We start from the raw sequence: 26,635 nt of genomic DNA, 5'->3' as shown, positions 1-26,635 counted from the left end.
TTACTTTGTTACCACAGAGTCTCTTAGTCAAGCCAGATGCCCCTGCCTGTCTCTACCTAGAGAACAATTGAACATGGGTGGAGGTAGCAGGCTCCTAGAAGCTGGGCCCTAGTGAGTGGAAGCATACGTGCAGGTGTTGGTGGTCACTGAGACTTGGGTGGCCTGATTCTGTATTGTGCATGATTTGCTTTTCTGGCCACAAATAGGTCTCACGGTGAGACAGCAGAACCAAATAGAGTAGGGGCTCCGGGACAGGTAGCCACTCCAACACTTCTCAGGGACTCAGCCCTTTGCAGGCCACAGAGCAAACGGATTGTTGAATGTCAGAGTCAAGAAGACCTACAGGTGATCCAAGTCTCTCATTTTCCAGTTGAAAATCACTGTGGCGATTACTCAAGGACCTAGAAATAGAAATCCCATTTGACCCAGCAATCCCATTACTGGGTATATATCCAAAGGATTATAAATCGTTCTGCTATAAGGACACATGCACACGAATGTTCATTGCAGCACAGTTTACAATAGCAAAGACCTGGAACCAACCCAAATGCCCATTGATGATAGGTTGTATGGGAAAATGTGGTACATATACACCATGGAATATTATGCAGCCATCAAAAATGATGAGTTCGTGTCCATTGTAGGGACATGGATGAACCTGGAAGCCATCATTCTCAGCAAACTGACACAGGAGCAGAAAATCAAACACCGCATGTTCTCACTCATAGGCGGGTGTTGAACAATGAGAACACATGGACACAGGGAGGGGAGCACTACACACTGGGGTCTGTTGGAGGGAAATAGGGGAGGGACAGCCAGGGCTGGGGAGTTGGGGGGGATGGCATGGGGAGAAATGCCAGATATAGGTGAGGGGGAGGAAGGCAGCAAATCACACTGCCACGTGTGTACCTATGTAACAATCTTCCATGTTCTTCACATGTACCCCAAAACCTAAAATGCAATTTAAAAAAAAGGGAAGAAAAAAGAAAAAGAAAAACAGGAATACAGGAGAGTTGTCTGGTCAAGGTCTCAGCACTGATTGGTAACTGAAGTTGGTCGGATCAGTTAAAGCTTCCTTTTCCGCAGTTCTGGCATGATACATGACTCTCTACGCCAGTTCCCTAGTAGGGACTCATGACTGCCTGTCTCCCTGGCAGTGACAGAAACTGCAATCCTATTCAACTCATTTGATGATTTGGTATAGGATTCAGAGGGGCACGCGGCGAAGGCTGAGCCAGCACTGTCTGTGGTGAAGCTCATCCAGGATAAGGCCATGCCCCACGCAGCTCAGTCGGAGCTGGGCTTGCGGTGATGCACCCAGAGTAGTTGTTTAGGGCGGGGGCTGCGCGGAACTCATAAAAGATGTAAGAGGAGGAGAAAGTTGGCAAGAAGTGGATGCCTTCATCTACAGAGAGGTCCCTGGGCCCTAAAGAAGCTGCACCCGCCCCCTCGCCCCACTCCCCCACACACGCAAAAGTTCACCCACTACACCTGCCTTCCCCAGATGGGGCTCCCTGCGCAACGCCTTCTCGTCCTCCAGGATTTTCCAACGGTGGCGCAAGCTCCTCCCTCAACCGAGCTGGGCGCCGTCCTAGAGCCAAGCGCCCGCCAGAGCGGAGACTGGGGGGCGGCGAGGAGTGGGCCCAGCTCGCGGCCATTGGTTGTGCGCCCGGGAGGGGCGGGGGGACGACGCGCGGGCTGTGCAGAGCTGGCAGTCCCGGTCCATTCCCGCTGCGCGCCGCGCCCCTGCGCCCGACATTCCCGAGGACGGCTTCGCGGGTGCGGATCGTCCAGCCTGGAGCATCGCCCCACCGCAAACGCAGGAGCCTGGCCCGGGAAGTCGCGTGTCCTGACCTGCAGGTCAGTGAGGGAGACTTGCAGGGTTCCGAGCTCTGGGGGTGAACTTGCCCAACGCGGAGGCGCCCCGACTCCTTGCCTGGGGCGGCCTCGGGTCCTGGAGGAGAGCCGCCTCCCTGACTCTTTCCGGGCTCCCGGAGATCTGGCTCCTTGCTGTGGAACACCCCCAAATCTATCCCTTTCGCATCGTCCTTACTGTCCCGAGCAGCACCCGCAGCTCGGCTCTCCGAGTCTCGGGGTGACTCCAAGTGCTGCAGTAGGAGCCGCGAGGGGCCCTGAGCGCAATGTCCTTGGCCCCGGGATGACCTGCCTCTGTCCCGGACACGGGGAGCCGGAAAGGTCTACCCTCGCGTCCTCCGCTCTGCAAAGGTGGATTCCTCCAGGCAGGCGTAGACAGTTCTACACTTTGCAGAGTGTGTGTCTAGGTACATTCTGTTTGCTTTTGCCTTTGTAGTGTGTGGAGGGTCATTCTTGGGTTTGTTTTGCTCCCGTCTGATTTTCTAGGGTCATTTGCGTCCCTTCCCGGGAACGGGGACTCGCCACGCGCACACTGACAGCTGGCTTTGCACCTTAAGGCGCTGGCGAATCTTTTCGCCTGTCTTTGGGTGGCCCTAAATCCGGGGAAGTTTTATGTGGCGCTGAACACTTGCGTTTCCCAGGAGTGTTTTCCCTAGCTCCCAGAACAGGTCTGATGAGACACTGGAATCCTGCCTTTCCCTGTCGAGGTGTGCAAATGATGGGCAAATTGCTTAAGTTCCGATTTAGGAAAGGGATCTGTAATATGCCCTTCTCCAGGGAGCAGAGGGAGCCATTCATTCACAGAAATACCTTGCTGGGGACCAGGATTAGGGCTATGCCTGTCCGCTTTCCTCCACCATACTCCTGGGCTCCATCGGTCTCAGGTTTGATCTCAGACTCTAGAGACGGGGTCTGTTTCTTAAAGTCCTTCATTTCCTCTCCCCGATAATTTTCATTCGGAAACTGTTCTGCTAAAGTAAGTACTTCGGTGGTTCTTTGTGGTAGATGATGGGCTCCGATGGCTAGAGGATGTCTCAAAGCCTCGCATTTGGTACAATCCATACTACAGGTGCAAAGGGCGGGGAAACTGACAGCCTTATTGTCCTGGGGCGGACCCGCAGGACGACTCCCTAAGACGTTCCTCCTAGGTGCTTCCAGGATTCATTGTTCAGACAACAGCCTGTCAACAGGAAAAGAGGCTCGACAAGTGACAGTCTTTCTTAAAGGGTTTGTCTCTTCATGCAGTCTTGCGGAGCCCATGCACCCTCTGGGGAGCGGGGGAGGGGGGGCGGAATATATATATATATATATATATATATATATATATATATGTTTAATTTGCTGAATTATACAACTAGTCTGGGTGTCTCAACTTATCTATGATCCTGCCCGTAGAGGTTCTTAAGTCTCTTTTTGTAACTAAATACTCTTCATTTTACTAAGTAGAGTGATGTCTTTCCCCCTCTACCACGACACACAGGACACTGTTTTTAGTTGATCTGTAATGTAAATTGCCTTTTGGAGGGCTTGTAAGTGAGGCTGCCTGGTCTCAGAGCCTCCTCCCTCAGCCCATGCCCTAGTCACCTTCAAATGCTGGACATCGTAGGGCCCCCGAACCATCTGCCAACCTCAAAAGTAATCTGGAAATACTGAGAGCCAACAAGTGGGTGGGATATTCCATTTTTGTGTTTTGGCTTTGAGGGGCTTATTTATTATTTTTTACGTGTAAGCCAAAGTGCTGTGAAGAGCTGAACACACACATTTATTGTTCTCATTAAAGAAACCTGTTGTAAGGTAAGATTGAATTTATACTCCCTTGTTGTTGATTCGTTCCGTTCAACAGACTTTATTAGATGTCTACGATGTGAACAAGCACATCAGGGGTTAAGAGACAAATAACCGTGTGTGGCATCAAATCCATGAGAGTTTATCTGCAGGTTTCCTGCGTTTCTCTTCCTTTTTCTTTTTTTTTTTTTTTTTTTAATGAGGGCAGATGAATAATGACAGAGCTGATTTGTAAGAATGACCAAGCATACTAACCTTTAAGCAAACTTGGAGTTATCCATTCATTATAAAAAAGAAAGACTAACTCATCACACCAAAAATTCCGATTCAGCCTCTGCTAGATCAAGTCTGAGCTCATCTGATAATCATTCTTCTCTGGTTTACTTTTATCCCTCTACTTAAATGATAACATTTGTGTGTGTGTGGGGGGGGGGTCCTTTATTTAAAAACGTTTGTACAGTTTGTATGAGCATTTTTTTTACTTAATTAGTTATGATGGAGAAGTGAGAAAATTATGGGTGAATTTTTGCATTTTGTTTAATCTGAGTTTTTTAAGTAGTAATTTAAGAATCTGAAAAAATACATTTCTGAATGGCCCTGGGTGCCAGGGACTATGTAGGTCCTACTTGCCTGGCTTCTGGTACCCATGAGCCACTCAGTAAAAATTTGTTAAATGGAAGTAAAAGCCAAAAAGTAGTGCTGTGGAAGAATGTTGTTTTCTTCAAATATCTACCTGTGGAGCATATTATATTAGTATCTTAATACAAAGTATTATAGGCCTAATATTTATAGACTTTAATGATTGTTTATAATGGGAGCAAAAAAGAGTAATAATAAAGCCTTTAAGTTAATTAATAGAATAGGGAACCCAACAAGGAAAAAGTTCAAGCTTAGTGCATGAGTTGACGGAATTCCTTTTAGCCAACATATGTGCCTACAGGAGTCAAGCCAGAGGCTTAGATGAAGAAGCCCTTGGTGTGCATATGTGGCCCAACCTTTGATCTAGAATTCAGAGAGTCCATCTGTGCATTCACTGGCCATTTCAAGGGCTGGTCAACAGTCTACTGGGCCAAATTCTGTGGTCCCTTCTGTTCTGATTCTGATTTGTGGCAGATGTGTCTCTAGGATACAATGTCTTCATGCTCAGTCTCATGACATAAAATGCTTTCTTCAAGAGTGCCTTACAAATATAGGAAATAGTCATTATTTCGTCTGTACTAAGTTTGGAAATTTTTTTTGAAAAAATAGATAAAGATATTTGAGCCATCAAGCAACCATAGACACTTTAACATATGTGTAAGATGAAGTAGCATAATTCAACAAAAATGATGCCAATCCGACAAACCTCCACATTGCCATCGGGAATGGGATACCTCACTAATAACCTCTGAGTTCCTAACTTTTAAATTCTCATCTATTAAGCTATATTAAGATTGGAAATTAGTCAATCTAGCTCTACAATTTGTACTTTGATTCTTGATGCTGATATTGTTAACAGTGAAAGGGTCTGGAAAATGTACGTCTCTGATAATTGTTAAAAGAGTCACTTAAGAAGGTAACAGACCCACATCCAACTTCTGATCAGAGGCAGAAGGATAGGTGGCAATAAGAATCAGTTTCAAATTAAGAGAGACTGGAAGATGACTGAAACCACAGTTAAAACACTAACTCAATTCATTCAGGAAACATTCAATGTATAGATTAACTTCCCAAGGGAAGCCAAGATAGTAGCTTTCCTGGTTAATTTGCCAGGGTTGTCTGGTACTGATTAGAAGTACCTGTTAATCTATCAACTGTTGTTGCTGGTTTAACTGGTTTGGTCCTTATTCACCTTTGATTTCCTTGTGACCAGGATTCTATCAGAGGGATAGACTATTCTCATTTCTTAAGTAGAACACTGACATCCTGTAAAATGCAATGCTACCTCAAAGTACTTTTAAGCCCTATTAGGAGAATTTACTCTCTGGAATCAGCCTGAGAGTCAAACTTTGAAAAATATGGTAGAGGGCCGGGCGCGGTGGCTCAAGCTTGTAATCCCAGCACTTTGGGAGGCCGAGGCGGGCGGATCACAAGGTCGAGAGATCGAGACCATCCTGGTCAACTTGGTGAAACCCCGTCTCTACTAAAAGTACAAAAAATTAGCTGGGCATGGTGGCGTGTGCCTGTAATCCCAGCTACTCAGGAGGCTGAGGCAGGAGAATTGCCTGAACCCAGGAGGCGGAGGTTGCGGTGAGCCGAGATCGCGCCATTGCACTCCAGCATGGGTAACAAGAGCAAAACTCCGTCTCAAAAAAGAAAAAAAAGAAAAATATGGTAGAAATGAACCATTTCAAAGGTTTGTGTTAAGTATAGACAGTACAGAAAAAGAGGGGAGAAGGAAGAGCGGGAAGAGAAAAAGAAGTTCTGGGCTTAAAAGCCAGGAGTATTTTTATGGCATATGTCATCATCAAATTTTATATCTATTTCTTAATGAAAATATCTTTATTATTTTTTTCTGATGTTAATAAACATTCTTTTTGTCAAAATATAGATACATAAATGCACAAAATAGAATGTTAGCATGCCTCATAATAATACCCTCTAACAAAAATGTATGTTAACAGTTTGGTATATAACCTCTTGTTTTGTTTTGTTGTTTTTGCATCTAAAATATATGTGTGAATAATAGTAGTAACAGCAGCAGTAGTAGTAGTAGTTATTTTACAAAAATGGAATCATACTGTATACTATTCTGAAGATTACATTCTTGACTTAGCCATAAATGTTCAGCATCTTGTCATGTTAGAAAATATGGTCCTTTTTCACAGGGAGGGGAACACCACACACTGGGGCCTGTCGCAGGTGGTAGGAGGGAGAGCATCCTACTACCCCAGCGTGGTAATGCATGTGGGGCTTAATACCTATGTGATGTCTTGATAAGTGCAACAAACCACCATGGTACACGTTTACCTATGTAACAAATTACACGTCCTGCACATGTATCTGGAACTTGAAATAAAATCTTATACAACCCTTTTTAATATAATAGGATCAGGAGACTTCTGTGTGACTCTTCTGTCATTTTCTTTCTTTCTTCTTTCTTTCTTCTTTTTCTTTCTTCTATCTCAGATGGAGACTCACTCTGTCACCCAGACTGGAGTGCAATGGCTTGATCTCGGCTCACTGCAACCTCTGCCTCCTGGGTTCAAGCAATTCTCCTGCCCCAGCCTCCCAGGTAGCTGAGATTACAAGCACCTGCCACCATGCCCAGCTAATTTTTATATTTTTAGTAGAGACGGGGTGTCACCATGTTGATTAGGCTGGTCTCAAACTCCTGACCTCAGGTGATCCACCCGCCTCGGCCTCCCAAAGTGCTGGGATTACAAATGTGACCCATCGCACCCGGCCCTCTTCTGTAATTTATTTAACCAATCCTTAAGTCATGAACGTTTTAGTAGCTTCGGTGTTTAGCCACAAAATACATCTTTGTGCATGTACTTTTAAACTTGCTGATTTTTTTTTTCTCCATAGGATACATTCTTAAAATGTATCATTTACACTGTTATCCTACAATGCCATCTAGGTTGTGTGAAAAGGGAAGCCTTCAAATAGTTCGTGCAAGAAGCAGTAGACCTTCCTCACTATGACCTAGCACATAATACTCTTTTCCTTTAAAAAATATATTAGCAGTTGGCATTCATATAGAAAAGTACATAGATCATAAAGACATAATTTATGATTTATGTGTTCAGTATGACACACCCATATAAATGGTACTAGGCCCCCAAAAAAAACTTACTAATGCAGGTTGAGCATCCTTAATCCAAAAATCCAAAGTCTGAAATGTCCCAAAACCTTAAACTTTTTGAGCACTGGCATGACACCACAGTGCATGGTACCCTTTTCACCAAAAGGCAGCATGGCAGGTTGAGACTGAAAGCCCGCTGTTTGTTGTTGCTGTTGTTGAACAGCTGATACAAGTATTCTTGTGATGCAACTGTCCTGCTTAATCACATTTTTTCTTTTTGAGATGGAGTGTCGCTCAGTCACTCAGGCTGAGGTGCAGTGGTTCAATCTCGGCTTATTGCAACACCTGTCTCCCATGTTCAAGCAATTATCCTGCTTCAGCCTCCCAAGTAGCTGGGAGATTCTCCTGCCCCAGTCTCCCGAGTAGCTGGGATTCCAGGCACCTGCCACCATGCCCAGCTAATTTTTGTGTTTTTAGTAGAGACGAGGTTTCACCATGTTGGCCAAGTTGGTCTCGAACTCCTGACTTCAAGTGATCCGCCCACCTCGGCCTCCCAAAGGGCTGGGATTGCAGGCGTAAGCCACTGCACCTGGCCTGCCTAGTTACCCTTGAACACATTTTTTTCTCTGTGTTAATGATGTCGTATCTTTTAGCGTTAAGTATTTATGTATGAATAAGTGTAAGAAAATAATTGCTATGAGTAGCATATACATTTAGTCAGGAATGATGGTGATACCAAATAACCACACATTGTTTGTCCCCAGGGGTGGCTAAGATAGTGACACTTTTGCTTTCTGATGGTTCAATGCACACAACTTTCTTTCATGCAAAAAAATTTACATATATTGTACAAAATTATCTTCAGGTTATGTGCATAAGGTGTATAGGAAACATAAATGAATTTTGTGTTTAGACTTGGATCTCATCCCTAAGATAGCTCATGTATGTTTGAATATTCCAAAATCCAAACACCAGCGACAAAAAAAATCCCCAATCAGAAACACTACTGGTCCAGAGCATTTTGGATAAGGGATACTCAGTCTGTACCCTCTGCCATTCCCCTCAAGGTAGCCTGTCATTCTAACAACTCCTCATGGGAAAGTCCTTGGTGAGCTTGGATGCTAGTCTCAGACCATCAGAAAGACTCCTGGCCAACAAAGTGGGTCTAGTTGAGTGGGATGAGTTTCCAAGATTCTTCAGTGTGTTCAAGTGTCACCCTATTATCCCTATTGGTTTTGGTCTTACATTTTTCCACTGGACTCCCTGTTTGGCACATATTTTGATTCATATGATGAAAAAAAAAAGCCTCTGGATTAAAAAAATTGAACTTTTTTGTCTGCCTTCCTCTTGTTAGCCACTCAGCTCAGTTCTGAGTGTGGAGTGGATTTTGGATTGCAAAAGGGGTCTTGGGCCCTCAATGTGTGTTTTTTGGCACTAGCTGGAGTTCCTACCGCATATGCTTTTTCAAAAATAAGTGACGTATAAACAATGACCTTCAAATTTCACTTAACTTTTGGAGGCCTCATTTTCCTGATTGCTAAAGACTTTTCGCTTTCTGTTTCTATGAAATTTTTTTTCTTTTGTTGTTCTTAATGCTTGTTTAGATTTTGGTTTTCCATGGTTTTCCATGGTTGTTTGTTTGTTTGTTGGTTGGTTGGTTTATTTGTTTGTTTTGAGATGGAGTCTGGCTCTGTTACTAGGCTGGAGTGCAGTAGCGAGATCTCGGCTCACTGCAACCTCCGCCTCCCAGGTTCAAGTGATTTTTCTCTCTTTTAATAGGGGAAAGTTAAGATTGAGAGGGATTATAAAAGAAAACAAAAGAATACATTAGGTGCTTGATACATATTTGCAGTTAGTTGTACAATGAATGAAAAAAGAGAATATTTGCTTCTCTTGTGCTCATCTGACCATATGTTTTCATTCCTCTTATTATTTTCCTAAGAAGCTGAGGTTTTTGGATTAATTCCCTGGCATAGTGCTGCTAAGGAGACTGCTGCTCACATCACCATGGCTATGATCTGCATCGAGGACTACGAGAAGTACGGTCCGTACACGAGAGCCCATTTGAATTCTTATTTGTTCGTCATGAGATACAGAACTCGTGCCAGAATATAAATCAAATAAGGCACTAGGCATACTTTTTAGTTTAGCTATTTCCTTTTTTTCTTTTTCTTCTTTTGTAACAAGACTTTCTTGATGAAGGAAGCACTGTATTTGCTGCAAGTTCCTCGTCTCACAGGGACCGGTAACCAACATGTTGGCGGGGAGCCAGGTGGCTGCTTTGAGTAGCCTTGATCTCCAAAGTAGCACTTCGTAGTCAAATTGAAACATTTCTAAACATGTAAGCCTTTTTTTTCTGTGCTGATTTGCTATTAAATTTTGAGCTGTTTTGGTTTCATTTCGGTTTGGTATGGTTTAGCGTTGAAATGGAGTAGCTAACAGTCCTATGCTACGTGATATTCCTGAAGCTAGTGAATTATAATAAGCTTCCCCTACAGTGATCATGAAGTGGGTATTTTCCTTGATCCTTTTTATTTCCACAGATGAGCACAGCGTCATAGGTTGTGATGATAAAGGACTTGTAAGTTTCAAAGGATGGGATTATCATGGACTGTAACTTAAGGAATTCTTTTAAAAATGCATTTGGTTCATATTCGGCCAGAGCTTCCTCATCTCACTATGGTAAACTCTATTGATTTTTATTGTGCCCTTCAGAATACATTTGTTACGACCCTCCAGCTTGTTCACATGAATGTGTTTTAGCATTTCCAGCACATTCTTCCATCCTTTCCTCAGTTATCCTGGTGAACGCTTGACCAAATAGAATCTTAGCTTTGTTAGACATTGTTGAAAGACACAATTGGTTTATTTTTAAAAATATGGGCAGAGTTTGCCCTGGAACCAGAAACTATTAATTTTATTGCCATAACTAAAACATTTCTAAAATTTAGAGAGGGTTCATCATCATTATTCTTTACCGCTGATGCTTACCCGCCTTGGGTAATCTTTACGATTTTACACAAGATCATTTATTCGTTCATTAAATATTCTTTTACCTGTAAAAACAGAGTAAACATGAGCTCTCTCTCCAAGAAGCTTCAAGTTTCTTTATTCCCTTTTTCTTTCATTCATGCAGCCATCTAGCAAACGCTGATTGATCATCTTTATGCCACATTCTGTACTGGTCTGTGGATATAAAATAAGTGAATTGTTAGTTCTTTATTTTAGGACTTCTCAGTCTGTTAAAGCAGATAGGTAAATAAATATGGTAAGTATAATAAAATGTGAAAAATGCTAGTGTAGAAAGTTACAAAAAGTATGCTGAGAATGCAGAAAAGGGAGCCAGAAATTTGCATAAAGAAAGTACATAGGTGAACAATAAACAGATGAGACAGAGGATGGATGGCCTGAGTAAAGGCTTGGAGTGAATAAATTGGATTTGGGTTTAAGTTAGGGAGAGGACATGTACACATATTAAGATTAAACGTAAGTATTTTTTAATTGGGGAACTGAAAATAGAAATGGTAAAAATGAGACTGGAAAAGTAGCCTGTGGCCAGATCATAAGAGACAGCTCATATAAGAGAAGTCTTTTAGATTTCTTACTCGAGGTGGCTACTATACAAATTACAGATTCATTAGACTCATGCACATAATGATAAAATTCTATCCCTTCCTGTACATTGTTAAGAAGTATTCGTTCAATGTATGACTGAATGCAGCAAAGAATATAGTTTTCTTAACCAAAGGTGATGCACTGACCCTTACTTGTACAATGAGTTTTTTTTTCCCACTAGAAGTCATAAGCTAGTCTGATAGCCTCCTTGCCTCTCACTGGTTCTCATTTGAAATAATTTGTGCCTGTTTAAGTGACAGCTGGTCAGGATTATCCTTATACAGTAGCAGTTCATCATATTCGAGCTTATTAAGGAACATGTCTTTGCCCCTACCCGTGGCTAAATCTCATGCCCTTAAACCTAACACTTCTATGAAATTAAAGCTAACCAAAACAGCCTTTAAAACCTTCTTTCTCACCAGTACCAAAAGAGAGTTTTAACATATTACATACACAATTCATACAACTCGCAGATAGTCATCATTTGACTTATTTATGGTCAAATTCTTAGAGACCCGTAATAAACTCAGCCATCAAAGTATAGTGAGACCTTATGTTGGTCCATAGAAGGAGAATAATGCTACAGTAACAAACCCCAAATCTCAGTGATTTAAAACAAAGTTTATTCGTGTTGACATAAGTGTCAATGGGGCCAGCAAGGAGTGAAGAGACTCACTGTAGTCACACAAGGCTGCAGACTGATTGACGTTGGCAGGTACTTACACCATGACACAATAACTGCAGCAGAGAAGGGGGTGGCAAATCTCACACCAGATCTTACATTTTTTATCTAGAAGTGACATGTCACCTTTCATACACTTCATTGGTCAAAACAAGTCATATGGCCACCCTAAATTCAGAGGGAGTTAGAACATGCAATCCTACAACAGGCCTAGGAGAAGGGACATCAGAAACATTTCATGAACAATGCTAGTGACTGCAAGTCTCAAATACATTCCTCCTCAACCCACAGCCTCCCCAGAGAGAAGGAATGGAGTGAACATACAATTGGGGATGCAGAGCTGTAGATCTGAATTCCAGACCTGCCTCTTAGTGGTGGGGTGAGCTTGGACCAGGCTTTAAATTCTCTGAGCTTGCCAGGTGCAGTGGCTCATGCCTGTTATCCCAGCCCTTTGAAGGGCTGAGGCGGGCAAATTGGCTGAGGAGGCAGGCAGTGGTCTCAGGAGTGTGAGGTCATCCTGGGCAACATGGTGAAACCCCATCTCCACCAAAATACGAAAATTACTCAGGCGTGGTGGGGGGATCCTGGAATCCCAGCTACTGGAGAGGCTGAGGCATGAGAATCACTTGAACCCAGGAGGTGGAGATTGCAGTGAGCTGAGATCATGCCACTGCACTCCAGCCTGGGTGACAGAGCAAGACTCTGCATATTTAAAAAAAAAAATTCTCTGAGCTTTAATTTTCTCATCTGCTAAAAAAAATAGTGGGAGATAATAACAACTATCTTAGTGAGTTGTGGTAATTAAACAAAATACGCATACATATACAGACACACATCCAAAGTTGGTGCATGCTTTTATTTGATAAATACTAGCAGCCATCCTTTATGCTGCCCTTGTTCTTGTTTCTCAAACTGATTCGTCTGCACATTCTTTCACTCCCACAGGCATCCTGGGTTTGCCCTCATCTGCAAATCATGCTCTGAAGACAGATTGCTACTTCTCAATGACTTGGGGATGCCCTCATCCACCCCTTCCCCTCCCCTGTACCTCTCATCGTTCTTCTGCCATAATGTGTCCCTACGTCCCAGCTCACACCACTGAAACAAAAAAGAGCTAATACCAGATGTAAGAATAGTGAATAATGTGTGAACGTGTAGGCTATTTCTTTTTTATTTCTTTTTTTCTTTCTTTCTTTCTTTTTTTTTTTTTTTTTTTTTTTTTTTTTTTTTTTTTTTTGAGGCGTAGTTTCGCTCTTGTTACCCAGCCTGGAGTGCAGTGGCGCGATCTTGGCTCACCGCAACCTCCGCCTCCTGGGCTCAGGTAATTCTCCTGCCTCAGCCTCCTGAGTAGCTCGGATTACAGGCATGCGCCACCATGCCCAGCTACTTTTTTTGTATTTTTAGTAGAGACAGGGTTTCACCATGTTGACCAGGTGATCCTTGACCTCGTGATCCACCTGCCTCGGCCTCCCAAAGTGCTGGGATTACAGGCTTGAGCCACCGCGCCCGGCCACGTGTAGGCTATTTCTACAAGTGAATTAAAGATGCAGCACTCATAGCCTCTGAAAGTAAGGTGAAGAGCTCAGCCTTGATAAAGAACAAAGTCAGTTAAATCATGTATTAAAGGTTATCCATAATTTCCTTGAGTAAAAAGATACTTACTTACATGTTTAAAAGACTGTGAAACTATTTTCTGTAGGTCACTACTTTGGAGTCTGTTTTCTACACATAAATCCTAATTATTTTTCAGTTTCACCTTACATTTTCAAGTTGAAGTAGGCTCTGGGAGAGTGTGAGCCTACCCTTGTCTATTGCTTCTGTATTGTCTTTGACAGGCTCTGGTCTTGAATCGTTATCTAAAATGACAACAGGCTTCCGAGGACTTGATTTCCACCCACACTTGATAGCCTGCCATCTCATTTTGTTCCATGTTATGAGGAACGTGTGGACATTTTCTTTGTTTACCAGACTTTTTAGTTCATGGTGCCACCTGTGAGAGAAAGAGGGAGCATTGGCAGGCTCGGCTGCTGTGTTCACAACTGAGGATTAGCAGGGCCACAGGAAACCCCACCAGGGAAGGTGCTTTCCTAATGAAGGACACAACACCCTCTTTCTGTTTTCTCCCTTCCCAGGTGTCCTTGGAAGTCCAGGTAATTTTGCAGACATGAGACAGCACTTAGTCTCCTTGCAGAGATCGTGTTTTATGTAACCTCTGTCTAATATCAGATTCATCTGGTACTATTTCAGGCCCTACCTGTATCCTCAGTCATATGATTGGTGATGACTGGGAAAAACACTATTCATAGCGATGTTTCCTATTTTTTTAAAATTGCAACTGCATTTTGCCATGACTAGATCCAATTTCTAAACTGTTCATTGGCCCCTATTACAAGAGTCTACCCTGGACTGTAAGTGAGTTCATGGGGTCAAGTTTAGACTCTTGCTACACTAGACAACTCACCCAAACCAAGGAGGTGGTTGGTTTGGGTGAGTTCTCTAGTGTTGCAAGAGAACACCTCTCTAATTACGGAGGTGGTTGCTAGTTATAAGAGTTGCAAGGATTGTGAGCATTTTTGTCTGTGGAACTTGCTGTTTGCAGCCTCTTTGACTTAGCCGCCTAGTAAAGTCTCTACTTGTGTTTAGTTTATCTGCTGCTTTTGAAGCTCTACTTTGAACCTGGACCACATTGGCTGTTGTGTGTTCTCCCTGATCTTCTCACAGATCACCTCCTCATTAGTTGTCATTAGAAAACTGCTAGTCCCAAGCTTTGACTGGGTATTTAAACTGCAGGAGAGATATCCTGGGCTGCCTCTGAAGATGACTGATGATGTAAGATGCACATAACAGGATTACTTGCTCCTGGAGGCTCAGATGAGATTCAGTCCAGTGGGTGGTGGCAGGAGTAGAGTTGTGAATAAGGCTTACTGGTGAGTCACCGTTCCTGGTCTTCAGGCAGCCTCTCCCACCAACATGGATGCAGTTCCCTGGTTGTATTAAACTTCCTCTAGTTCATCCTCTGATGCTTCACTATAAGTTTTTGTGGCTTACTGGGCATCATGAGCTGATGGTAGCAGCAAGTAGTTGAGCTTTTCTGATGCCCACAGAAGAATCTGGCTTCCATCATTGTATTTCCTTAGAAGCTTCTAACATTTTGGCTGACTTACTGCATATTTTTCTAAGCATATTTTCTTGAATTCTTTGGGATAAATTATTTTCTTCCTCAACTTGTATGTTGAAAATTTCTAAACCTGTTGAAAAGTTGCAAGAATAATAACAATAAATACCTATAAATCTGTCAACTAGATTAACCAGTTGTTAACATTTTGACACATTTGTTATATATATATATATATATATATATATATATATATATATATATATGTTTATGTGTATGTGTGGGTACTTTTTTGCTATTTTGGCTGAATGACTTGAGGGTTAGTTGATGACATGACACTTTATGGCTAGATACTTTTAATATGCATTTCCTAAGAACAAGAACATTCTTTTATATTACCACTAGGAAATTTAATATTGATGTGTTAATTATCTAATGTACAGTCCATATTCAAATTTCCCTAGTGGTCCTAATGATGTGCTTTATAACAAAGACTTTTTTTCTTTTAATTGATTCCAGATCCATCAAGGATCTTACATTGAGCATCCTTGTAAGGGAAGAAATCTTGTGGTCTGAATCCTACTTTTTTTTTCTCTGAGTATTCAGCTGACTACTAAATAATATTATATGGCCCAAACTGAATGTATTCAAAACTTAGCCTGCCTAAGCTGCCAATTATCAGGCATTATTCTTTTTAAATATCCATTTTACTCTTGAAAGCATTATCATACTTTGACTGTCAGCCTTAGAGGACTGGAAGAATGAGATCATTTATCTGGCAAAATTCATATGTATATGTTATGCCAAACACTTGGCTAATATCTGGATGAGATGAGCAATTTACAGACTATGTAATCAACTAGGGTTCTATCTGTAGTTGTATTATGAGAAACAATGGTTCATTAATTCAAGGAAATGCTATGCCTTGATTAAAAATGTCATTAAGTGAAAGACTCTGTTAGCTTGAATTCCTATTGGGAAATGCAAGACGCATAACATTCATGCATATTTGTGATGTTCTAATCCATTTTTAGGGAATACGTTATTATATAAAGTACCCTAGTTTAAACAAATACATGACTACAGTTGTCAATAGAGATAGATATAAATAGTGACCTGTGTAATTATTTTGCTAATGCTGAAGTTTTGTTTTTGTATTTTTTTTTCAGACAAGTGGATCCGAAATCTACCAATGATCTTGCATTACATTAAGGGGAAAAATATCTCCTTAATGGGGAATCTTTACTTTTTTTTTCACATTGTGTCTATACATGTGATCTTATGGATAGATAATGGTTGTTATTCCTTGTTATATTCTTATGTGCAAAAATAGAGAACTGGTTACACTGGTTAGTTTACATTGCTCTCTTTCTATGAATCAAGCCTCAACTATCAAGATATTTTAAGTGGCAATGAAGTTTTGGGTCTATGTTATGGAGTGGATGAAATATTTAATGCATATCTATTCTTATAAATTAAAACACACACACACACACACACACACACACACACACACTCTAATAGACATTTACAGGAACATAGACCAACAAAATGGTTCTTATTATACTCATTAGCCTGGATGCCTATGGGAGACAGAATTTCAAGTTCTTCCATGCTCTCTTAGGACAGTTTTAGAGGCACACAAAGACCCCTGAAGTCTGAGGATACCTAGTAGTTTACATGCAAAGGACTTTTAAAAAAGCTCTGGTTGACTCATTCCCAGGGATTTATGACAATCACAAATTTATTTTACAAGTACAAAATCTTTCTAAATATCACTCTATTTATGGAGGCAGTTATTAACATTTTTTGATTGGACAAAAAATATATACTGGATACAAATTATTTTACTATAGAGACAAAATGAGACACAAAAGAAAAGGAACAAACACCATTCTATTATCCTAGCACAGCATGTTTCATGAGAATGCTATTTTATTTCACTTATTTTTTTGAGACAGGGTCTCACTCTGTCACCTTGACTGGAGTGCAGTGGCACAATCATGGCTCACTATAGCGTTGACCTTCCAGGCTCAAGAGATGTTCCCACCTCAGCCTCCGAGTAACTGAAACTGCAGGTGCATGCCACCATGCCTGGCTATGGTTTGGATTTTTGGTAGAGACAGGTTTTCACCACATTGCCCAGGCTGGTTTTAAACTCCTGAACTCAAGAGATCCTCCTGCCCCAGCCTCCAAAAGTGCTGGGATGACAGGCGTAAGTCACCATGTCCAGTCAGAGAATTTTTTGAAAGGTTGTCTAGTTTTGCTAAGAATAAGCAAGACTTTTTGTTTACTAATGCCATGATTTAACCAATTTTAGCCACTCTGAGATTAAAAGATGTCTTTCTTAATATACTTCTAAAATATTGGAAATGATCAGAGCTGGTAGGGGGAAATAATTGATACCAAAAGCTCTCATTTAAAATGAGGTAGGAGAATCACTTGAACCCAGGACGTGAGGTTGTAGTGAGCTGAGATCGCACCACTGCACTCCAGCCTGGGCAACAGAGCAAGGCTCTACCTCAAAAAAAAAAAAAAAAAAAAAAAAAAAATGCTGTAACATCTTGAAAAGCCAATATTGTTTTTACCTTCTTTCTTCCCATTGATTCCTTATAATCTTGCTTATGATCTTCAAGTCATTATTTCTCCAGCTGTTGGCTTTTTCTATCAATCAAGCGTTTAGCCAATGACCTTTTCTCCTGCTCTCTAAAAGTGCCTTGCATCATTCTGCTACTTCTTAGCCATCATTCTACTACTTCTTTCCTTTAACCTTCAGATTACTACTTTTCTTGTTTTGATTTAGGGTAATTATGTTAGCCAAGATGGGTCCAGTCTCTGTGAAGTGCAGAAAATCTACTCCTTGCTGTTTTCTAAACACCATAAAAGAATCATGAAATGCTATGCCTGGACCTGGTTTTTATTGTGCCGATTCAAGGACTCATAATGAGAGTTCACACAAAACTCTGCTCTCCCAAAGCATTGTACTGATAAGTAAAGGCAGTTCTCAAACAGGTAACTCTACAGATGGCTGAGTCAGTTTTGAATAGGGGTAGCACCTAAGATAATAAACTTTATTTCTGTTACTGCAAGTCACGGGTAAATGTTTGCCATTGAATGCATGTGAAGATTTACATTTAGAGAAGGATGGTGGGAAGTATGTATTGTCAGCAGTAATCTCTCAGCTAGCATGACCTAAAAGGCCACTAAGCAGAGAGAAAGCATTAAGAGAGAAGATAATTGTGCAAAGGGTAAAGGAATGGTTGCAAGGTCTTATGTAAAACATGCATTTTCTAAATAGAATGAGAAACAGCTTTGCTCAGATGTGATAAGTTCCCTTCTGGATTCTGGAATTATTCATTTTTAGGTGTCCTACAGAGCAAAAGATCTAATACATCATCTAAAACCATGAATTCCATTCAACTATCAAATCTTCCTTTTGTGTACTGGAAAAAGCATTTTATTATATTGTGTTAATACTTTATGCCACTTTCCTCATGGTTTTGAGAGGATCACCTTTGAAGTATGACAGCAGAACTTGATAATGATGGAACATTGATGTGGCATCTAACAGCCAGGCAAGGGAACAAAGCAACTTGCCCCAGTTTTCCACAACAACAACAAAAACCTTTCAAATAATCGTTATTCACATAGAAATGTATTTGAATAAAGGTCTTGAAATTTAAAATTGCTGTGCCATGTTTGAGGCTGACTGATAGGCTGAGTTTTACAAACCATTGCATCATAGAAGTCAAGGCCATGGCACAGGCTGTGCCCACACGCTGACTGCCATGTGTCCTGCCATGCTTACGTGAGAGCACTCAGAGATGAGAGCTGGTCAGCTCTTCATTTATGGAGAATGGAGGTACATGCTAGAGAGTATGCTTTTCTTCCAAAACATTGCCAGTACCCGTAATTCTTCTGCAGGAAGGAAAGCTTCCATTCTTTAGAAGGGGTCCCAGGGCCATGGTGCTAAATGACTTGGAACCAGAGACCCCAGGTCTGTGCTGTCTATGTGGTTTCCCATTTTCCCCAACCCACTGGGCACATGGTGAGAGACTGTGCATCCCTCCTTCCTCATTTCACTAGGGGACTGCTTTTTTATAGATTTCTTCCCAGACCAGGCTTTTATTCCAAGAGAAAAATGGAAAGCTGGCTGACCACGAGCTAAAACATTTTCACAGGCCTTCATTTATAATATTTTGATCCAGCTGTCTCATTTTCCTTTCTCAAAAATCACCTTCTGAGGACAGTGATTCTGAGGGGGAAAAAAGCATCAAAATCCCCCTGTGGCTTTAGGTGTCACCTGAAATGAGAGTCTGCTGGCGCTGCCCCGAGACAGGTCAAGGCTATGCATTTAAGATGAAGTCTCTTTCTTCTTTTCCTCAAACCTTATCTGTTTGGGAGCAACAGCCCAAGAAGCATCATCTTGAAACACACTCATTTGATTTCATTTCCGCAGGGCCACCTCCAGCCTCATTCCACACTGTCACAATGCCTAAACACATACAGCCTGGGTCATCCTGAGCATTATACAGCTACTATTAAATAAAACCCGAGAGAAAGAAGATATTCCTGTTTTGGAAACTTCAATAAGGAAATGAGAATTAACATCCAAATTAAAATCCTAACAGTGCACACACTCTGTTGTTTCAGAGCAGATGAAATAGTGAAAGGAAATCTGTGTCGCTGTGATTTTAAATTAAGAAGTACCCTGGAAAATGATATTAAATCTATAATTTTGGGGGGAATATTTAAGGAAGATGATATTTCGTTGTGAAATGTCAAATAAGGGCACAAGTTTTCATTTCCTGTTTTTTTCCTGTTTTTCCAAGGCCACTTAAAAGATCAGATGCTTTACCCAAACCTTCTGTGCCACATTTCCTAGAAACCACCCTGTCGACAGTTGAGGCTCATGGTGGAGTTTTGGCTGAAAGGAGGCAATCTTCAGGAAGTTAAAACCTACTCTTGGAATATTTACACTATAAAATGATATTAACAAGAGGTCTGGTAGCCAGATGTGAGCTTTACCCCCTGAACTGCTGATACCAGAGCGACATTGTCTGTGCCTCCAGCCCCACCTCTGGAAAATGGTACCGATTTGTGTAGCAGAGAAGGTGGCTTTAGAAAAATTGGCCAACTTCAGCTGAATCTTTGACCTATACCTGTCTAAACTGTAGGACTAAGACAGACTTTGAAAGTCCCTCTAGACCTTCTAGAAGGAACTATCTTACTACTGGTAGTTTACTTGGGATGGCCTTTTATTATTCTCTAAGTATGATTATGGAAAATGTTATCACGTCTTAACTCTAGACCTCCTGGGGAAGTAGGAAAGGTAAACATCACTGTTGTGCAAATGAGAAAAATGAAAGTTCAGGACTAAACTGTGGACTTGGCCAAAGCAAGTGGCAGATAGAAACTAATTACCCAAAGCATAATTTTTCTCTTCCTACCACAGTTGAGAAAACCAAGAATACAGTTCAGGCATGGATTCTAGTCACTTTTCCGTCACTGTCTAGCTGTGTACCCTGAGTAAATCACGATGTCTCTACATGTCAGTTTTCTCATCTGCAAAATGGGAATGATTCCTGCTCTACCTGCCCGGCAAAGTAGTCATAAGGAACACACAAGATGCATAGTCTTTACCTTATCCGCCCATTTTAGAAAAGAAATGATGTTTTTATTTGATCCTTCCTACTGAAACATTAGGGAAATTGAAACCAGATGGTATAAGGGGTGAGGGTGGGGAGAAGCCAAAAGCCCTTGCTTGTCTTCTAATGTGACTTTTGTCAAATCAATTAGCTTCTTTATTTCTCTGTTTCCTCTGCTACACTTAGGAGGTTGTACTGGAACATCTTAAATAGTTTTTTCCCATACAATCTGTGAGGTTTCTATCCTAGTTTTCTTTTCTATGCTGCCTCTGTGACTCTTTGCTATATTCCCCAAAGATGAACGGCTGGAATATTTACGTGCTGTAAAAAGGCTAGGTATTGCCAAATCAGTGTAACACATTTGCAGTCCCACTGCGATTCTTCTTTTTTTTTTTTTTTTTCTCAAGGATGGTTAAGAACCTGTAGCAGCCTAATGGAATTAAAATCACCAGGCAATGCAAAATGAGGAGTAGGAGTCAAATTATTTTAAGAACTACTAAGACACCATCCCTAGCCTACTCGAGAACTCACTAGGACTCATTAGACTGCATGTCACACAACAGGGACAGCCCTCTTTGAAGTGTCCCCACTTTGACAAGGATCATTAGTGCTGTTCAGCTCCAGCCACAGTGGCAAATGTCAACCCCTACAGGAGTTAGTACTTAATTAGATTTGAAGAACAGAAAGAAAAGGCAAGTTCTCCAGGTAAAATGCAGGGCAGAGTTTAGAAAGAGAAAGCTAGAGGCAGAGTGAATGTTTCTTGTTAGTACTGCACCACAATGGAAGCAAGATTTAGAAATGTACAGCTAGAGCTATACAGAGCTAGGAAGAACATCTTTTCTGGACTAGAAAAGACGTATCTATCGGACAGGAAGGATCTTCTTGTCTCGCAGCCTGAACACAATGAAGTGCTTTTCTTTGCACCTAAGAAGAAATGGTTCCCCCTCCACACCCCTTAAAACACAATACCCTACACTCACCCATCCACCATCCCCCTTTGTCCTCCACCACACACTAAACTCAGTTTTTCTCCAGCACTTTACAGTTCAGCATACTTCCATGTCTATTACGTTGGTCCATGCAGAACACCATGAGAAGATGAAGCAGGTGCAGACCATTTTACAGATAAGAAAAGTGATGCTCAGAAAACATAGGTAATTTGCCCAGTTTCCCAAAGATAATGGAGAACACAGGACTCAAAGCTAAGTGTCTTTGACAGCAAACCTGATTCTCTGCCATTCAGAAAGAATCTAACCTTTGTTCTTCTTCTTAACAAACCTAAAGTTTTTAAACTAAATGCATAAAGTATGTAAAACAAAGTACCTAGGTACATTGAAGAAAAAGAGTTACACAGAAATGGCACCTGATTTCAAGGAGATAGAATTTTTATAAACAAGTCAGCATCTTATAAACATTCAATAAAATGCACACTCACATGTGCAGTGATTTTCCAAAGTGTGCTAGAGGGATTTACTGGTCAGGAATGATGCTAATGAGCTGGAGAATGTATGGAATTAATTTTCTGAGGGAGGGAGGTTTGGAGCTAACTTTTGGTGTTCTCATCTCAGAGTATATACTTGGAGCATCTATTGAAATCGCAGCAGATGGAGCACATCATAAATGTATTTTTTCTTTTATCTTCAGTTCCTTGGAGAAACATGGTACCTAGGGTACTGTAGAACAGAAAATAAAAGTTCGTTTTTATACTATCATTTGTAATATAAAGATATAAACATGACTGATTCCTAGGAGAGTTATTTCATCTTGTTTCCTCCCTGGTGGGTTTTCTAATTAATCCCTACTGAAATAAAAACCAGAAATGAAATTCAAATGTGATATTTTCTGAAGAATGCACTGAGTTGCTTTTTTTGTTTTTTCAGTCTCAGTGCACACCTGATCCCCTGCTGACTTTGAGAAACAAGAAGTTTTGTTGTGCTGATTTAACAGCCTGTGATTTCTGCAAACACGACCGGGAGAAAAATGCCAATCTGTCCTGTGTAATCCCTGTGTGAAGTTTTGAGTTTAATCTAACAGTTCATTCCTTCACCCTCCATAAAGATGTCTGAACCTGACACTTCCTCGGGGTTTTCAGGAAGTGTGGAGAATGGAACTTTTCTTGAGCTGTTTCCCACATCCCTGTCCACATCAGTGGACCCATCCTCAGGCCACCTGTCAAACGTCTACATCTATGTGTCCATATTCCTCAGCCTTTTAGCATTTCTGCTTTTGCTTTTAATCATTGCCCTCCAGAGGCTCAAAAATATCATCTCCTCCAGTTCCTCCTACCCAGAGTATCCAAGCGACGCTGGAAGTTCTTTCACCAATTTGGAAGTCTGCAGCATTTCCTCTCAAAGGTCCACTTTTTCAAACCTTTCATCCTGAGAAAAATGGAAGAGTTCTTGAGTGTGGCAGCAGCTTTGGCATCCCCTTATGGAAGTGTCGCGTGAAGTGTTGCCTGATGAAAGAAATGACCCTTTTGGTGTAGATCTGCTGCTTCTTCTCCTTTATCTCGATTTCTTTTCTATTCATGATGCTTTTCATTTGGGGATGGAGATGCTGATGCTGGTGGAAATGTGTGCAAAACCGAAGCTGCAGAGTTTCACACAAACGGCTTGCCGAATCTGGAGTGGTCCTCTTCGCGTAGGTCAGTTCATTCCACTTTGTTGGGCGCCGTAGACTCACCTGAGGTGGCCTCTCCGAGGTTGCTGGACGTGGACTCTTGCTCTTCATTTTTTTTACAAAACTATGAAATTAACTGAGCCTGCAGAAACTGGAAAATCAAGTCTGACCTATGTAGAAGATATTTTCCATATGTAAAAGATAAAGTGGAGACACCAAATTTAAAAAGGAAGAGAGTCAATTTAGATTTACTGTATAGCATTTCTAAAACTGAGGGTAAATATATGCTAAACATTTTCTTTAATTTCACTTTAACAAGTGAAAATCACACTTATTGATAAATGTAAGTCATTTGAAAAAGTTTTGGACGAGTTTACATTTTAATAACAAGACACACATGTATTATGATGGAGTTTGTAATGTATTTCTGCCTCCTGGAGTTTTATTTTGTTTTTCTGCTTATATTTTAGTCATAATGCCCCAAAGTTGTGGAATTCTTTGTGATTAATTGCTGTTACTAGTACTAAGAGGAGCATCAGAAGAGATGCCAAGAAGTTTTTATATGAATAATTTCTATCAGTGAGAATTAAGCATATGGAAAATATTCATTTAGTTGTATTTTATACAGTAATAACTCTTAGCTGTCATGTAAGTTCCTTGATTCAGTTTCATAGTCTTTATAATTTTAGTGCAGAATTATATTAGGCCTCCAAGATGTCTGATATTTGTTCACTCACATTAGGTTGCCAAACTTAGAGACTAAATTAGAAATATATGTGTTATTATATACTCCACGAACGTCTCGTCTCTGATAACTAGTTGTTGTATGTTAAAATAATACTCTACATGAGGATTTCAGGATGTGAGTTTGTATTAAAAATTGTAGGCACTCAAGTTGTATAGCTGCTGGGAGGGTTAGGGATCCTAGGAGCTGCCCTGCTGCGGGCAGTCTGAACTTGGCTGGGGGTGGGAGGGGCCGTCTGTGAAATTGGGCACACACATGAGCTCTGACACTGAATGTCGGCGAACTCAACCTGCCCCTAAAAACAAAACAAACAAACTGAAGCTCCTTAAGGGTAGGAATTTTAATTTAATTTTAAGAATAAATGGCCCACAGAGTAAACGCTGAACTTACTCAACCTACAGATGGCCACTGCATCAGCATGCCACAGTCTTCCCATAACAACTGAATCATTCCTTGTTCAAAACATTTAATAATCTTAAGCAGTGAGGCTTCCACACATTCTTTGGTTGGATTGTGCAGTCAGCACTCTCCAGTGACTAGAATTGGGGAAAGAATACACTATTTGTACAGGATTTATCTTTATCAGTCCAAAATGCTGAGAGAGTGGAGGTCTGGGAATGAAAATCAAAAGGCTGCTTCTTCTTTTAATTCATAAGCCTCACTTAAATCAGACCACATTTAACTATTTATATATCAAATATGTCCTCAGACAGCATAAGACCAGAACAGAGTTGCTGCCCTAAAATGTATAATTAGTGAAAAATTTGCCTCTGTTACTGTTTAAAGCATGGCAGTAGGTTGGGTGTTATTATGTAGTATAAAAACTGGACTAGATAAACTGCTACTTTAGCGCATTATTAGCATTCTCTGAGTATATATATGTATATGTGTACACACACACACACACACACACACACACACTCATATACTCCCAATTAAAAGTAGCGTGAAAGCTACACAGAATTATAGAGGAATCTATATTATCACTTTTGCTCTTCGACTAATCCTGTGCTGTTTTGGTTATAGAGAGAAAAAAGGACATGGGTGAAGTGATTTTTTTTTTAAATAAAAGGACAAATTTGCCACACAACAGAACAATCTGGGTATGATCTGTCCTCAGGGTATCTTTTTATCCTTTCCTTGTGAAAGAGATACAAAGATATCTGACAACAAAACTACTTTAAAAATCAAATCGAATCGAATCCACAAGCACACCCCCATTCCTCCCCTACCGCAATGGTTCTTGCTCTCAACGTTAAGTAGGAAAATTAAGAGCCACAGTCAAAGATGTAAAACAGGATTTGTCATTAGAAGCTTGCCAAGGTAACAGATTGTACAACTTGAGATGAATTCATGTTGTTTAAGAAGTTCAGAAAGGTTGGAAGATGGGTTTATAAATAAAGAAGTGGAGTCCATTGAAAGCCTGGTTCTTTGATTTTTTTTTTCAGTGAGGTGATTTATAATCTCTTCTAGAGAATAAGCTTTTCCTAGGAGTTTTAGGCACAAACCACACACACACACACACACACACACACACACACACACACGTATAGAAAGACATCTATTTACATATAAATATATCACTCCTTTTCTGTACGTTCTCTCGGAAGCAGGGTCAGTAATGTGTGACTCAAATGTCAGCCTCTCTCCAGCCCTGCAAGGGTCACCTCCCTCTGAAACAGTGAGTCCCACATTTCTCTGATGAAAAGAATAATCTGGGTGCTTTGACAATATAGAGGATCCCACACCACACCCCAGACCTTCAGAAGTGGAGCCAGGGTGTTTCTGGATATTTTTAACAAGGACTCCAGTGGATACTGATGATCAGCAGGACACACTATGGCCAAGGAAGGATCACATGCATTGCGCTTATGTATTTGCAGAGAACAGGAGTCTTACCTCTCAGCCACTGCCCTTGTAACTGCAGTTGCTCCGAGCTGAGCATTCCCCCGCACAGCTCAAAACCCTCACTGGGACCTACTTTTCTGCAAGAGTCTGAATCCAGCCACCCTCCTCCTCAATGGAAAGCTGCTGCTATTGGAATAAACTTGATGAAAGAGGGAAGTGCAAAAAGCCACATCTCTTGTGCCATCTCTGAATTGCCCGCAAGATGATATGCATGTAACAGACTAGGTTAGAGGACTGGGGGTAGCTGATGGGATTTATAAGATGAGAGAAAATATTTTACATTGAGTACTAAGTAAGACTATTCCCACAGTCCAAAGGAAAACAACAGCAATGAAGAAAACGTTATCTAGGAGAAGTGCCCGTTCCTTAACTTGCTCCCCTGTCTTGAAGTCAGCCTCCCACCCCTCTGAAAGAGGCTCCCACTTCAACCCAGTGCCAGGTCCCACTCTCTCACTCTCTGTTAGAAAGTCCCCTGGTATACGTTCCTATCAGTCCAGCACCCTGGACCTAAGACTTCCGAGACCCTTAGTTATTCAAGAAAGAATACTCCCCTGGCCGGGAGCGGTGGCTCAAGCCTGTAATCCCAGCACTTTGGGAGGCCGAGGTGGGTGGATCACGAGATCGAGAGATCGAGACCATCCTGGTCAACATGGTGAAACCCCGTCTCTACTAAAAATACAAAAAATTAGCTGGGCATGGTGGCTCGTGCCTGTAATCCCAGCTACTCAGGAGGCTGAGGCAGGAGAATTGCCTGAACCCAGGAGGCGGAGGTTGCGGTGAGCCGAGATCGCGCCATTGCACTCCAGCCTGGGTAACAAGAGCGAAACTCCGTCTCAAAAAAAAAAAAAAAAAAAAAAGAATACTCCCAGGCCGCATGTGGATGGGTGTGGTATGGGCGAGGTCCATGTAGCAGAGG

At 41.3% G+C, this 26,635-nt stretch overlaps 1 protein-coding gene across 1 annotated transcript; it reads left to right on the top strand.

The window, feature by feature from the left end:
• The first annotated feature begins 1,598 nt into the window (after positions 1–1,598).
• SERTM1 (serine rich and transmembrane domain containing 1) lies at positions 1,599–24,872 on the top strand. The gene is made up of 2 exons (XM_010344977.3): positions 1,599–1,860; positions 22,328–24,872. Exon 2 carries the CDS (start codon positions 22,506–22,508, stop codon positions 22,827–22,829), a length of 324 nt encoding a protein of 107 aa, XP_010343279.1. The 5' UTR covers positions 1,599–1,860; positions 22,328–22,505; the 3' UTR covers positions 22,830–24,872.
• The last annotated feature ends 1,763 nt before the right edge of the window (positions 24,873–26,635 follow it).

The sequence above is a fragment of the Saimiri boliviensis genome, chromosome 16 (genome assembly GCF_048565385.1).
Source record: "Saimiri boliviensis isolate mSaiBol1 chromosome 16, mSaiBol1.pri, whole genome shotgun sequence".
Taxonomy (NCBI): Eukaryota; Metazoa; Chordata; class Mammalia; order Primates; family Cebidae; genus Saimiri; species Saimiri boliviensis.
The sequence above is the reverse complement of the archived record's forward strand: the minus strand, read 5'-3'. Positions and strand labels throughout refer to the sequence as shown.

What these genes read in the sequence shown, in the direction of transcription:
- SERTM1 (XM_010344977.3), top strand. Translation starts at nt 22,506, where the DNA reads ATGTCTGAACCTGACACTTCCTCGGGGTTTTCAGGAAGTGTGGAGAAT.